Source organism: Uranotaenia lowii, chromosome 1 (genome assembly GCF_029784155.1).
Source record: "Uranotaenia lowii strain MFRU-FL chromosome 1, ASM2978415v1, whole genome shotgun sequence".
Classification (NCBI taxonomy): domain Eukaryota; kingdom Metazoa; phylum Arthropoda; class Insecta; order Diptera; family Culicidae; genus Uranotaenia; species Uranotaenia lowii.
In genome coordinates, this window is record NC_073691.1 from 118,645,191 (window position 1) to 118,661,553 (window position 16,363).

At 34.4% G+C, this 16,363-nt stretch overlaps 1 protein-coding gene across 6 annotated transcripts in view; it reads left to right on the forward strand.

Annotated features, from left to right (window-relative positions):
• Window positions 1–16,363, forward strand: part of LOC129739376 (uncharacterized) — a 249,532-nt gene that overhangs the window by 29,910 nt on the left and 203,259 nt on the right. For all 6 annotated transcript variants that reach the window (XR_008735842.1, XM_055730795.1, XM_055730794.1 and 3 more), the window contains exon 2: window positions 1,830–2,261. Coding sequence is in view for 5 of the 6 variants with exons in the window: in XM_055730795.1 (XP_055586770.1) it covers window positions 2,207–2,261 (55 nt within the window). In the remaining variant the exon portion in view is untranslated. The remainder of the gene's footprint in view (window positions 1–1,829; window positions 2,262–16,363) is intronic.

Below are 16,363 nucleotides of genomic sequence, written 5' to 3' on the forward strand. Positions count from 1 at the left end.
ATAAAATTCTTAAATGATATGTAGATATTTCAATGCTAGATGGCTCGTTTTCACTTATTCCACCTAAGAAATTATAGGATTCAATATTATTTTTACAACTTTCAGGTCATATTAAAAGTTCATCATAAAAATCTGCTGCACCTGAAATATCAATCACAAAAAAAATTTCAACAAAAAAGTGCATAAAAATTCTTTTCTATGTAGCCAAAATATGTAAAACACACTTTTCATGTTAAGTTCTTACTTGAATTGTGTATAAACAAACAGTAAACGTGTGAACAGTTTTTTGGTGAATGATTTTAAAAAAAGGGTTGAGTTTATTTACTCAGATTGTTTTTTGGGCCCAACAATTTTGAGATGAAGAAATAATGTATGCATTTTTTGTAAAAGTTGAAAGTTTGCACTTGCTCTAGTCTACTTTCTTAATTGAAAATTCTTCCGGAAAATGCATATCTTCACTTTTTGTAATTAAAAAGTACAGTATTTTATTGATAACTTCAACGTACGTTTGCAAAAAAACAAAAAGTTCATTCGGCCTTTAAAAACTTCAATCCTATCTAATCTATTTCAAAGGACAGACTCTTGTTCAGTTAATGTGTCTAGCGTTCTAGGCGTATTGGATTTTACGAAATGGAATGTAAAGCTTCCAAATTTCTTTTTTTTTTCAAACGTCCTCAAAGTGTCATTATTTTATATTTATCATTACCAAATTAATATTTTTTGGACATCAATTTACTACTTAAATTAATACAAATTAAAAATGGTTTGAATATTTGAAATCGTTTATATGGTTTTGATTCGATCGATAAAACATCAAACCGTGTCACATCTAGGCGTCATTTATTAGCATGTGCTGTGTACAAATAAGCAAGGAAAATAACACATCTAGGTTGCATATCGCCCCCACGTGCTTAAGAAATATAGGTACTTGGTTGACAAACAGGCGCCTAATTTTTAATTTTTTCCAGCGATCAATGAACAGTACGCTTTGGTTACTATTATCTTGCAACGACGTTTGCTAGCGACGCCTCGCCCATGCAGACGAAAAACAAACCCCTCAAAGAAAAGAAATTTCTAAAAATGGATGCCTGACTTTTCAATTTGAGATTTTAGCAAAACCAAATTCATTTGTTTTATTCGATCAGCAAAATGTCAACCTGAGTCACATCTTGGCGTCATTCATAACCATGTGCTGCAGAAATGAACTAGGAATCAAGAACAAAAAAATCACATCAAGGCTTCATATCGCCACCACTTGCATTGAAAATATGCTTGGTTGAGAAATACGCGCCAAAATATTCTCACTGATCAGTATGCTATGCCATGGTTACTATCTTCTAACGACGTCTGCTCGCGACGCCTCGACCTTGGAGACGAAAAACAAACCGCCCAAAGGAAAAAAAACTCAAAAAAATGGAAGCCATGACTTTAATTTCATTCAAAAAACTACAAATTTAATCATTACGGACAACTGATGCGACTTTGTGTTGTTTTTATTCGATATAAACCGATTTGCATGGCTTCAGAATATTCTAAAAATAATTTCATTCGAATCGTTTGGGTCATTTCGAAGGAGTAGTACTTCAAACACCGTTACAAGAGAATTTTATATAATAGATTGAAAATCACTTATTCGTTTAATTGCTCTGAATATTTGCAAAAAATATGTTGGTGTGGCCCGCCAGCCTATCTCATCTCCAAAATTTGGCCCGCCTGTTGAAAATGTTGGCCACCCATGCTATAGATGCTTCAAAAATTTGCCAACTATTCTTTGGGTGCAATCGGCTTTTTCTGTGTACTGATTTAAGGTTTGTCTCTTTTCTTCCCAGGTATCTGGTACAACAACAATGAACTAAGCCGTGATTGGATCCGCATAGCTGGACGATAGTACCCGTTATACCCTAGCAAAGGGTTTCGTCCAAAAGTCAGACATCCAACCGAACCAACAACCAGTGCTCAATTGAACTCACAGCAGCAGCAGCAGCGCCGTCTCAGCCAGCAGCTAAAGTCTCCACACCAGCAGCAGCAGCAATCCCTATCCGTCAGCCATCAACAGCATCAGCAATCCCAATCAGCGCAGCTCACTTCCGCCTCAACCTCTCACACCGGAAACCACCATAGCAACGCCCCCTCCACATCTTATTCGTCATCATCCGCCGCAGCAAACGCAGCAAGCCGATTTTCTTCCGAGAGCAGCACAAAGGTTATGGGCAGACACGAAATGAAGCGCGGAATATCACAAAGATCATCGGATGCTGGAGGTAAGCGAACAGTCTCTAAATTCAATGTTTTGAGACAATAGATGTCGTAATTCAGTAGTCTAATATTTTCTTTATTTGACTGAAGTAGCTTTAACAATCTGTCAAATGCATCACATCTCGGTGCACAGCCTGCTTAGACTTTACCTTCATTCACGATATTGATTTTCACAACAATGACACAAACCCAATTCAGCTAGATAATAAAAAATAAAACAATCTTCGTTCATATGAGTGTTAACGATGGGCCGCTCGCCAGAAGTGCCCCGATAATCCTATCCTGGATAGCGGAAACCGGTACCTACGTCTTAATCAAATTTAACTCTTGTCATTGTACCGTTGAAGGGGTAACAGTTGGTGGGAAATTGGAAAATCAAAAACGGGACCCCGGCCAGGATGAACGTAGAATAAAAACAAAATCAACAAACAAACGGAGACTGCAATCAGCCCGATTGGAATTGTCACCCACAAACCCTTCCGGGAAATCAGTTGTGTCAGTTGGGACTGCACTCTGATGGGCTGCGATACGCGGTGTGGGTTAATTTGTGTCACTTGCAGCTGCCGACAACGTGACGACTGGAATCGTTTTGATTACCGCGATGAGTGCAACATGTCAATAGAGCCTGAAAGGGCTGGCACGCCATCATCATCATCATTGCGTTGCACACATGTATGAACATATATTGGTGGTTGGATATTGCTTAGGTTTTAAGATTCGCGGTTTGCATACATACATTGTTTGGTTTGACGATTTTGGTTTGATTTTTAAATATACAAGTAGTTACCAACTCCACTATAGTGCAAATTTTTCTTAAAATATAGCACACTGATTTTTATGTAATTTTCAGGGATGATTTCTGTACCTAAAAATAACTTTCGATTTTTTGGTCAACATTTGGACTCGTTGAACGGTAGAAATTTTTTTATTTTTGTAATTTTTGTCATAATCATCGTAAAAGGATTAACCCCTGAATTTATGTACCATCAGTAGGCTTTTTTCGACTTTTTATTTGGATTTCCTGACAAAACTTGAATCGGATAAAACGATGAATATTTTGCCACAGAAGGAATATCGCCTAGAAGCGCATTTTCCAATAGTCCTATTTGCCGCTGATAGTGTTCGTGATATTATGCAGGTTGTTTCACCAACACTTTTCAGTTTTGGGACAATCAACCTCAAAAACGACCATGTGTGTCGACCGGCTGCCCCTTTTTTGTACCGAGAGTTTTTGAGGTTAATTGTCCCGTCTCATCTGTACACGCTCAGCAAGTGTGCGTAAGAAATGTCAAAAACAACTCTATAGGCATTGGATTTTTGCAACCTCTTCTATGGGTGTATACAATTTAGTAACAATTTTAGCTTTATTATGGTCAGTTCATTATGGTCAATTTCGTTTGGACTTTAGCATTAATCTTCATAAAAAGCTAAAGCGCATTCTATAACATCACCTGGATTCTAATAAAGCCAAAATTAGGCTATTTGGCCCTACCCTAGAAACGTCATCATGACATATCATTGTTGGTCATCAATGTTGGTCACCAAAGCTTTTAAAAAGCTATTGTTAAACATGTTAGGAATTTATGGTTTTTTCGATTCTGTGAGTTCTCGGAGTTTTATTTTTATTTTTTTTCAGCAACAATAATGGTTGATGAATGATGATTGCATTATTGAGATATGATCTGGTAAAATCAATAGCCAAAATACCAATGTTTTAACCATATTATGAGCCTCTTTTGTACTGCTAGTCAAGATTTTAGGTAAAATGTGTAAGTATCTTAAAATAAATGCGCCTCGTCAAATCTGATGGTCAATCATTATGGAATTGATGGAAAATGGGCCTGAAAAAATATTTCCCAATGCTTGCATTGTGAATCCATCAACATGGCGTCATTTTGTGCCCTTCGATTTTGCAATCAACATGGCGTTAGTCAATTCGATTTGACGTTTCTCTCGCAAGCCAACCAATTACACGCTTAGGATAAGTTCCTCATTTCTGAGTTGTTAATCCTTAGTACAGTAAATGAAGACAAACATTTTAAATAAAAACGGATTGGTTGTTAATCACCCGTGAAATAAATCATGAGTTGAAGTCAAATTTCGTTGTCTGACGCCATCTTGAAATCCAAGATGGCGGCTTCCGCTGATCTTTCAAATGTTGTAAATGACTAAAAATCGCATGAAACCCCATCAATATTGGTATTGGGTGAAAGGGCTAAACGAGTAGAAGTCGAATTTCGCTATCAGACGCCATCTTGAAATCCAAGATGGTGGCATCCGCTGAACTTTTAATGCTGTAAATGACAAAAAGTCGCATTAAACAACCACTATATGGGTATTGGTTGAAAGGGCTAAACTAGAAGAAGCCGATTTTTTTGTTTTCGACGCCACCTTAAAATCCAAGATGGCGTCCTCCGCTGAACTTTGAAATGCTGTTAGTCACTGAGAATCGCATGAAAGGCCCACAATATTGGTATTTGGTGAAAGGGCTAAACTATAAGAAGTCGAATTTCGCTATCGGACGACAACTTGAAATCCAAGATGGCGGCTTCCACTGAACTTTGAAATGCTGTTAATCAATGAAAATCACATGAATTTCCCACAATATGGGTATAAGTTGAAAAGGATGAACGAGTAGAATACAAATTTCGCTATCAGGCGTCATCTTGAAATCCAAGATTGCGGCTTCCACTGAACTATAAAATGATTGAAATAATTGAAAGTCACGTGAAATTTCCTCAGTATGGTCATTGGGTAAAATGACCCGCTCGAAAATTTTGTGTTGTCAAAATCGAACGGTTTTTTCCCAACTTTGTTTTTACTTAGTACTACATTTTTTATAATGTTTTTGATGCATCTAGCACTTTTCGTGTTTTGTCGATAGTTTTTGTTTTTTGCCATATTTGCTATTTATGTCATTGTATTATGTCTATCATGCTAATAAGTCTAAATTGTATTGGTCCTATTAAAGCGAATACTATAAGGTTATGTTGTTTCTGTTATTTGTTTGATTTAGGGTCATGTGCCAAAATCGGATGTTTCCAAAATCGAATGTTGCCAAAAACGAACGGGGTCTGTATTGTGGTTGCTTTGTGCGATTTTGGGTCACTTACAGCATTTAAGAGTAAAGCGAAAAGAGAAAATCAACTACTACTCGTTTAGCCCTTTCACCCAATACCAATATTGTTGGCGTTTCATACGATTATAAGTCATATACAACATTTTAAAGTTCAGCGGAAACCGCCATCTTGAATTTGGATGGCGTCAAATAACGAACTTCGACTTTTACTGGTTCATCTCTTTCAACTCATACCCATATTTGGGTTTGAGGCGATTTTCAGTCTTTACAGTATTTTCAAGTTGAGTGGTAGCCACCATCTTGGAATTTAAGATGGCGACGAACAACGAAATTCAACTTCTACTCGTTTATTACTTTCACCTAATAACAATATTAAGAAGGTTTCATGATATTTTCGGTTATTTACAACTTTGAAAATATAAGCGGAAGCCGCCATCTTGTATTAATGATGGCGTCTAGCAACAAATTTTGTTTCCCCTATTTGAACCCTTTCACTCAATACTCATATTGTAGAGTTATTCATTCCACTTCCGGTAATTCGAAGTTTTCATAGATTTTTATAATTTTTTATTATTTTATCTCAAAATCAACGCACAGAACTTATCAAAAATGTGTAAAAATTGGGAATTCAAATTCAAATATGTGCTATCTAATCTGAGCGTGTCCTGTTTTGACATCTTGATCGAGAACTGTCACAAATTTTTATGGCGGTTTAATAATCAAGCACTGAGTGCTATTATAGAACATGCAAAAGAAATTTGGAACAAACTTCTAAGTTTGTGTTTTATTATTGTTTAAACATAGCATTCCTAGCACTCTTTCTAAATAACTAAAACAGTATGTTGAATGAAAAATTTATGAGCGTTTTCAAAACTATCTGAAAACAGATGCTCGATTCAAGAATATAAGCATTTTGCATGACCATAATAAAACCATCATAAAACGAGCTGCACAAAAAAAGCCATAATAAAACAATAATAAAACATCGAAATGCGAAATGAAAAGTTAGCTTGATCTGTGTTACTTGGACACCTAGCCATAGTGACCATAAGTGAGATTAACAAAGGTACAGCAGTTTTAGTTCGAAAAGCTACACAGCATTTTTTTGCTGGAAACCAGCAAAATTTTGCTGGTTTTTGTTTCGATTGCTGGAAAAAACAGCAAACGTTAATGCTGGTTTCCAGCAATTCAAATTGCTGGAAAATCAGCAATCTAGATTGCTGCAAACCAGCAATTTCTTTCAAAACAACCGGCTGTATTTAGTACCAAATTTCTATTTCTATTCTAAATTGAATATTGAATACTGGCAGTGCATAAAATAAGCAATGAAAAAAATAATTAGTTTCTTCCATTTTTAAATTATGTTTTTATCTACTTCCAAGAACTTTTTTTTATTTTCCAACACCGGCTCTGGAGTGGCAGCAATCTACTAAAGTGTTGATCCTTCGCCACCTGAGAAAAGCATTCTGATTAATATCTTTAATAAAATCTGTCCAATAACAACTCACGCTATGTCTGGTTGCTAGAATATAGTGGAAAATAAAAATAATTTTATTAATCTAACCAAAATTCGTAAAATAGAGTCTTACTTTGCTTCAGAGTACGAAAACAAACAGACTCCAATATGACAACTCGATTGCTGATTTTCCATCAATTGCTGGAAAGTTCAGCAATTTGAAAACCGATTGCTGATTTTTCAGCCAAAATGACAAGAACACAACCGATTGCTAAAAAACCCAGCCATTAGAAAACCAATTGCTGGTTTTCAGCAAAAAATTGGATTGCTGAACGTTTCCAGCAATTTTTTTTTGCTGGAAATCGAGACAAAAATTTACTGTGTATGGTTTTCAGTAATTATGTTCTAGATCCAAGTGGGAGATTAACTTCTATAACTTTTTCAACCTCGTCAATGTCTATGGGCTTTCCGGTGCAAAATTTCGACATCAACGAAAGGATTTGTTTGTTCATTTTAATATACCTAATACATACAATTTACGAGCATTAAATTTTATGTTGACTCGATGGGACGAGCTATTGATCTTATCTTTATTGGAGGGCAAAAAGCCCATATGAAAAAAATTAAATCCGTCTCATATGCGCGTAAAAACCCTCATCATTTGCATCAAAGGATTTTAATTAAAATCTAAATAATACATCGAATACTTAAATTTATCACACAATACGATTAATACAATTTTCTCTTAAATCTATTATTATCAAAGTGCTCTACGAAATTTACATTTTAGTGTGATTTTGGAGATATGAAAGACTAATTCTGATAAAACGCGGTTGAGCGTTCGAATTGTTCTTATGAGAGGTGCATTTCGACCATAATAAGTAAAGGCATGCGGAACAACCAGGAAAAATTGAGAGCGATGGTTTCTGGGCCTGTTAAAATTCAAAAGTTTTTAAATTTGTGAACAGTCAATAGGACCCAGTATTATGTCAGATGTTAAAGGTAAATCAAACACGGCTCAACGGGAAGACTAAATAATTTGTCCAATAAGATTGCATCTGTTTTCATATGCAGGAAGATTGGCAGGATCGTTCCATGGTAGATTGCGGGGAGCGAAGCGTATGAATTTACGTTGCATCTGAGTTAAATCGAAAATTGATGATACAGAGCCAGCTAATTGAAAGCTAAGGGATACATTTTAAATTAACCAAGAGAAATGAAATCATATATTCAATTTTCAACAACTATTCAGTAAGGACAAAACTCCTAAAAGCGAATACCAATCTTTGAATTCAATCACTAAAACGCTGAATTATGACGCCCAGGTTAGACTTCATGCTAGGGTGATTTGCCAATCGTTGCACAACTAAGCACATGATTTTGGTGTTTATGCTGTATTTTAGTCATTTCAACCAAATTCACTCGTTTTTTTGTCGATGCACTCATACAGGATTGGTCAACAAGATTCAAAAGTTCAAGTGTTTGAAAAAAAAATACATAAAAATTAAAAAAAACATTTAAAACAGCTTGTCTGTGCCCAATAGTTGCACAGGCAAATGTTGTCTCGTGCATAATGTTGTCCGATTTTTTTTCCAATGGTTGCACATTTTAAAAATCAGTCACCATGAGATCGAATAGGCTGATTTTTGTTACGGAAGCTTATTATGAGAGCTTCTAGTTGAAATGCAATCTAATTTTTAGACGGCCCCTTATGAGGGGGGGGGGGGGGGTGTTCCTTAAAAACCGTCTAATGCACTTTCAAATTCCAATTCGGCCCCAAAAAAACACAAAGCCGCCGGTTTGAATGTCTGGAATAGCATTTATCACACGTGAAGTTTTCTCAGAAACTCAAATCCACCTCTTAATTTACCCGAAGCCATTTGAGTGGAGTGTTATTTAAACTAATTTGCCCAGTGTTGAGCCTTTTTCTTTATATGTCCCACCAACATAAAATTTTATGTCTTTTAAATCCCATAGAACGAACTGAAAGGTATTTAATGTTTAATTTTTAAGTGGCTATAAACAGGTGAAAAGATTAAAAAACGTGATCTGTTTTGCCCCCTTTTACGCCTATGAAGGAGATGCATAACGAATCTCAATTTGAAACGTTAAAGATCGTTTGACTGATTTATGCTCATGATATACAATTTTGTATAAGAGATTTTTTTTTAAAAAAGGTAATTGATTTAAATATCTTTTTCATATAAGTGGGTTTATTTGTAATTAATGTAACCTTTGTAGCATTTCATCAATCTTCAGGAAACAATCACATCCTATACAAATGCTTCCCGAGAGTTTTCCGGCTGAAAAACTGTTTTGGATCAAATTAAGTTTCACAAAGCTATGACTGTTTATTTTTCTGGATGATAAGGGCCAAATAAAGCTTCACATAGATGTCTCCAGTGGCGGCAACTCGACGGCAGATTCGAATTCCTGAGAAATTGCACATCAGATAAGTAATATTTCGGGTCTTCCAACCTTCGACTTCTAGTTTGTGGGATTAAGGGTCGTAGTTTTCCTCCGGTACAATATTCTGGAATATTAATAATAATATCAAGGGGATCGCTGTTGACTTGGAATAAAATTCTTTTAGATTTGTCTTCACAAAGTTAGAGCAACAGATTTTTTTCAGAACAGCTTTTAGATTCTTTGCATAAAATGTTGAGTAAATGGTCGGGAGAAAGGATTTAAAAATAAATCGATAAAAAAGTAGTCTCTCAAAGCCAATGCAGTTGAGTTGACTTTGACACTTTTCAGACAATGCAAATTGCCCGACATTCATACAGACATAAGTTTTTTCAACGAGTATAATAATTTCAAAACTTCATTTTTAAGATTTGACGGTAAAAAAATAAAGTGTCTTTGAATTATTGAATTAATTATTAAAAATCAACATTGAGTGCAAAAAATGTGAAAATTCTTAGTGGAAAATAATTAATTAAAGCACAGAATTTACAAAAATACTATTTAAACGAACATAAATATCCACTTATTCAGAAAAAAAATGTCATACCAATAGACAATTCAAGTCATGTTAGTTGCATGTAGTCAATGAACGTGTTCAATTTTGTATGGCAATTTGTATGCAGGAAGAACTTTTCGCAGATACAAGAAATTCAAATAAGTTTGAAATGAATTTTGTTTTAAATTATTGATTTTCCCCATTCTTAAAATTAATTGTTTTCCAGAATGAGAAGAAGCAAAGTATTTCATGAAAAAAGTTATAACCATTTCGAAATCAAAAATAGTAATCCATTAAAAGTATTGTAAAATTGCAGGATTTGCTTTCTGAAGCTTTCAAAAATTTCATGACATGTTTTTGCGAAAGTTTTAAATCATCACACTTATTGGCTATGCAAAGCAGTATAATGCGATTCTTATTTTCATCCAGTTAACCAGCTTTTAAATTAGCTGTCAAAACACTAAAATTAAAAAATGTATACCTATTTTGAATTCTTCATATGACAACGAATATCATTTCTGGGGTACAAGTTAGGTTTAGTTTTTGTTCACATGCAATGTATTGCTAGAACCAACAAATTAATACAAAACCATCTCTGATGGTTTTTGAATGAAAATTTGGATTTTTCCGTACAAGCCTCCTTACTGATTCAAAACACGTTGTTATAATTCAGGACTTAATCAGTTGCTTCCAAAATTTGTATTGCTATTTTTAGCTGTAAAAACAACCAAACAAAGTTATTGGAGGTATACGAATTTATAAATTTGAAATTTCCTAACAAATTTTGCAGCGGAATTATGTACAACAATGGGGCAGGAGGCGATTGAGCGGACCAATTGTTGCACGATCCAACATATTTTCTGATAAAGTATGGATCATATTTTTTTTTTCAAAATCATGGTGTTAAATTTGTCCAACAAACGTTTCGTATAGAAAACTGATACGCAAACATGTTTTGTTCTGACCGAAAACCTTATTTGCCGTAGAAGGAATGTTAGGGGAGATGAGGGCATAACGAGCACCCAGGGCATAATGAGCACTCTATTTTTCTACATAAGTACGTATTTTCTTAAACAAATTTTCATGAGGACTTGTTTCGTACTACCTATAGAATTAATTTTTCACCAAAAAAGAAATATCCTTTTCATCTTTACAGAAATATTAAATAATAACCAGCAAGGTTCTCAAGTGACGAAAATATTATAATTTTTGAGCACCACCAAATAAGCTTTTATGACCTTTAAATCAGCTTGATCTGAAATGTACGCACTGCAACATGATCTACACATTGTTTCTCAATTTTCAGCATCATAAAATTTTTGATTCTTCACTTGAATCAATTTTAAAACACGTTTTTACTTTAATTTGTTGACTAGGGGCATATAGAGCACCATATTATCGAGGCATAATGAGCATTTTCTGCCGTTGAATCTAGCAGCGAATTAAAATTGATTTATAGAGCCACACCTTGACTAGTTTTCATCCGACGATTCAGCCTATTGGTAAGGTGTCGGAAAGGTAATTAAAAGACTAGAGTTCGATTTCTGTTCGAGGTGATTTTTTTCCATTTACAATTCATGATCGCTTTTTTATTGTTACATTTTACGGCTAGTAGCATCATCCTCCAAACAAAGCCCATAATGTATGAGCGTGCGTGAATTGTTTGTATTCTACAAACAGACCTAGATTATTTTGTTATTGCTTTGTTTGATGAATCTACGACAAACCTGACTTCATCGAGTTGAATTCGCTGCTAGATTCCCCGACAGAAAACGCACATCTTGCTCTGATTAATGGTGCTCATACTGCCTCAGGGGGGGATCTCATTATGCCTCTACAGTGGCTGGTTTTCAGCTTTTGGCAAACATTTTTAAAATGCATTTTTAAACGTTTTCATCTAGTTTTTCACGTTTCAGTCCGTTAGGGAATAGGCTTTTCAAGTGTCTAAACACGAAACAATAATGTATCCTCCATATTATAGCTATTTTCTATTGTTAAATAAGCGTTTTCCTTAAGGTGGCCATTATGCCCCCATCTCCCCTAAGGTTTTTGTTAACAATAAGCACAAAAACCGCGCAAAAAAAAAGAAAAATTAAAACTGTCGTGAGATACACACTTTCCAGCAGAAAATATCACAAAAGCCTCATTTCATCAGAAAACATTCCGAATTACATGACTCAGTATTATTTTTGAGGAAAAGTAGAAAAACAGCTGAAATATTGACAATTCTAGTCATGCTGTGCAACAATGGGTTAGGGGACAACGATTGGCAAATCACCCTACCATCGATGGAAATGAGCTTTGACAAGTTATTTAAAAGGCTACCAAGAGAAAGCACCCGGCCCTAATGGAATAACCTACTTATTTTATGAAACGATGATTGATATAGAAAAGAAGATCTTTTAAAATTATTCGATGGAGTATTATTGGGAAATCTCCTACCAATAGAATTTTTTCGGATGAAAATAAGAGTCTCATTCCAAAAACAGGTTGTATGAATATTATCAACAATTAAAGACCCATTTCCTATGAAACACAGACTATAAACTTTTCATGAAAATCATTGCTGCTAAATTTGCTTCGTGTATTGAACAAACAATAGGAAAAGAATAAACTGGGAACAGTGAAATATCACTGAGATAATACTAAACTTGATTGCCTAAAATAACCATGAGGACATTTTTAATTTTTTTTTATCTTTAAAAATCAGATTATTTTCGTTTGCTTTGAATAATAGAGGAAAAACTGTTTTATGGCCCGCTAGAAAATCTAAAATCTGAAATTTGTCAGCCTGTGGAAAATGTTGGCCACCCATGACCTAGACGCTGCGATCGCATCACCTTTGTTTTGGTACCATCTCATTGCTCTATAGTGGGAACTGGGAAGGCAGGCTCAGTTGCAAAGGTGGGCGCGGCTGAAGGCAACATTTTTCAGCGTATAATCGCCCACAACGAAGATGAGTTGGGTCGGTGGCTTCACTCGATTATCCCAAAGGTTAACTTCAAACCCTGGTTCAACAGTCTCAAGTCCAATCATTGCTCCTAAGAAGCGTTACACTTTCGTGTGAATTTCGCTGGAAGCAATTTATGTCGTTGTGGCCGAGGTTACCATGGCATCGAGCATATTGTTTGGTCTTGTGAGGATCATTTTATCGTCAGAGAGAATTTGAAAGATTCCCTTCGGGTCTGAGGTAAACCACCTAGCGTTTCTACAAAGAATGTGTTGGCTGCGATAGACCTAGTTCGAATTATATCTTTATCTTAAATCTATCGATCTCCGTGCTTAAGGGGGGGGAGGAGGGGGGAAGGGGGGAGGGGTTTTGTCTAACACTTTCAAAAAATCGTTTTTTTTTATTTTTTTATTTTCTTATTGTAAAACATTTCAAGAATGTTGTGTAAAATTTTCAAGTCATTTGAAGCAAAACTGTATAAATTATAGGCCTTTATCTCCTCCTATCTTATACTGCAAGAAAGCAAGAGCAGAAACTTCAAACGCGTTTTTCTCGGAAGTACATTTTTAAAGTCCGTGGACATTCTACATATAAAATACCAGACCCCAACGTTTTTCTTTTTTGTTTTTTTTTTTACTTTGGGGAGATTTTACAGGTGAAAAATGGCGGATTTTTTCGTGAAAAATCGTATTTTTTACTTCAAACAGCCACAAAAATTTCATAAAATTTTTTTTATGTTAAATAAAAACGTTGGGGTCCAGAAAAACATCTATTAAATATATTTTGCTCTGATGTTTTGACTTCAGATGATTCTGTGCTGAGATACAGTGTCCACCGCAAATCCTGTTTTCTAAAAGGCATTCTCGAAAGTGCTCCGTCACCGGCTCATTTTTCAATATTTTTCTACGAAAAAATTACTAAATGTTCTTTTAACAATGCTTTGTATAATGCAAAAAATTTGAATACATTTGTTTGAACGATAGCTCTAGAAAAAAATCGTGAAAATGGTGTTTTTTTTATACCCGTTAGACCCTACCCCCCCCCCCCCCCCCTCCTTAACTTTCGCTTCCCTTTTATTTTTTTTTTTTACAAGTTATTTCAAATAATGAACTGTAAATACAAAAACTTAAATCCTTAAAACTAGCTAACTGTGCCAAATACAACGGATAACTATGTCAAAATACTTTGCGAAGGAGGTTTAAGCAAGTGATGTATTATAAAAAAAATCGAAACCTTTGCTCCGTAAAACTAAAAGATTTGAGCCGTATCAAATAAAAGATTTATTTTAATAAAGTCTAAGCTAAATTATCCATTCTATAATAATCGGCCCAATTGCTAAGATCCGACTAAAAGTGAATTATTCTCCCAACTTGCCATATAGTGTCTACATGAATCAACAGGCTGATTTAAACGCTCCAGGGACCTATTATAGGAGACAATACAATAGCTGCCAGCACAACAGCTGCCAATTGAAAACTATAATCGGCTAAACAAAGCGACTCAACAGTCACTTGACTCTTGGAACAAAGGCTAATAATACCTACATAACTACCTAGGACCTAATCAATAACGCTCGAACTCAAGCCCAAGCGTTGCAGTACGAATACCACCCACCCATAATTGACACTGTGTTAGCATATGTGAAGTCTCATCAAGCGACTGACTTGTCACGATACACTTGAACTTAACCAGTCAATTTGTATTAAAGCTGCATTAGTTATACCGATAATATTGTTGTGAAAATTCTTGATTTTTCTTGTCTTTTTCTTGTCAAGTTTCTTGATCGCCAGAATGTATGCGACTCATGCTGTGGTGGTTTTTTTGTTTTGCGGACTTAAAAAAACATTATTTAAAAAATAAATAAATCATACTTTTTTAGAACAGCGTGCTAGAATTGAGATTTATTACAATCATGTTTTTCCAATCTAAAAATGTTAAAAAAAAGTATCCGGCATTCCATGCCAATTCATCACCGACTATGCTACAGGAGTATGTAGTATACTCAGTGAATTCGGGGGCAATTCTCAATCTTGACCAGGCAGGAAGAATTCTATCGTCTCCTTTCAGCCGATCATGCTTCCCTTATAGAAGTCATGCTTGAATTTTCTGGGGCGCTACTTGTATTGCGGATGCGTTTTGGGCCGTTGCATATTGCAATTTCACCGCAAATGTTAAATAAAGATAGCTTTTTAAATCGAAAATTCTGCTAGAATATGAATGAACTTTTCCAGTTTTTAATACTTAGCAAAACAAAAATAAACCTTCTGAAATTTCAAGTAAATATTGAGCGTTTTTAAACAATTTTGGAAATTCTTTCTTATGATTTCTCAAATACCCTGTAAGATCCTGCTAAATTTTTTGACACACATTTGAATCATGATAAGAAATATCATTCCAGCAAAAACAGTTCCAACCGACTGCGAACAGATAAATTTAGAAAAAGTGTAGGATTTTCACGTTATTATTCTCAAAATCTCTTGTTTGAAGAACAATATTTTTGCTCAAATTAGGTTATTTGAATATTTCAATTACAAATTTTTGAATCTGTAGGATGGCAGACCGATGAAAATTTCAAAACAGAATACTTTTCTTGTGCGAAATTTTCTCAGCAAAACAATTTTTTTCCGTTGATTTTGGCTGGAACTTACTGTATCAGGCCCTTGCGAAGAATCCGCTCATGGGGGGTTATCAAAATTCAAAATTCAGATTCCAGATTTTCAAAGTTAAGAATCATTCCTCTTTCAGTCAAGTCATCAATATTTTATTAAAAATTATGTTCCTAATCCTGAACTAGACATTTGATAATATTAAATAAATACTCAGAAGTCAAGTTTACAAATTTAACTAAAAATTTTCCGAAAACACAAACAACAAAAGCGATTTAAAATTTTGAGTTCAAACCAGAATTTAGTGCTTCGAAGATAAGAATCATAAAATTACAATTTAAAGAAATCACCCAGATTTAAAAAGAATTTAAATCCGAAATCAAAGATAAATTTCAGAAAAAGTAAAAAATTCATCATAATTAAAAATTATTCTGCAAAACGATAATAACTCATCTTAATCAACATTCCACTTTCTTCATTTTCAATTCAAGTCTTGATTTAAAAATTTCCCTGTATTACTTTGAACTTTAAGAAATATTTATTCACGATTTGAATTGTAAATTCATGATTAAGGAAAACAATCCATTTTGAATTTGAAAGTATTTATGCAAAACATATACCTACTTGGTGATTAAATTTAATTTGATAAAAAGAAAAACATCTATATTATTTCAGGAGTTCCAGTGATCAAAATCAGATATAAAATCATTTTTTACATTCAAATTCTTTCAGTTATAAGGCTAAAAAAATTTCACAATAAAAACTTCGTATATTTGTAAAACAACATGTTCAATTCATCATTGACAACTTCTTCTGTCAAAGCAAAGGTTGGGAAACGGTTGATTTCTGGAATGATCAATAAGAAACTGATGGAAATTAAAACAATGGATTTCGAATATTCGTCAATTGGAATATTGGGTCCTAAAAACAAAAGGTAGAACTTTGTTTTTGTATTCTTCAGAAAACAAAAATTCAGAATTACAAAAATAATGAGAAACTTATTAAAATTATTTTTAAAAATTGTAAAAAGTTTGGCCATTAAAATAATTAAACT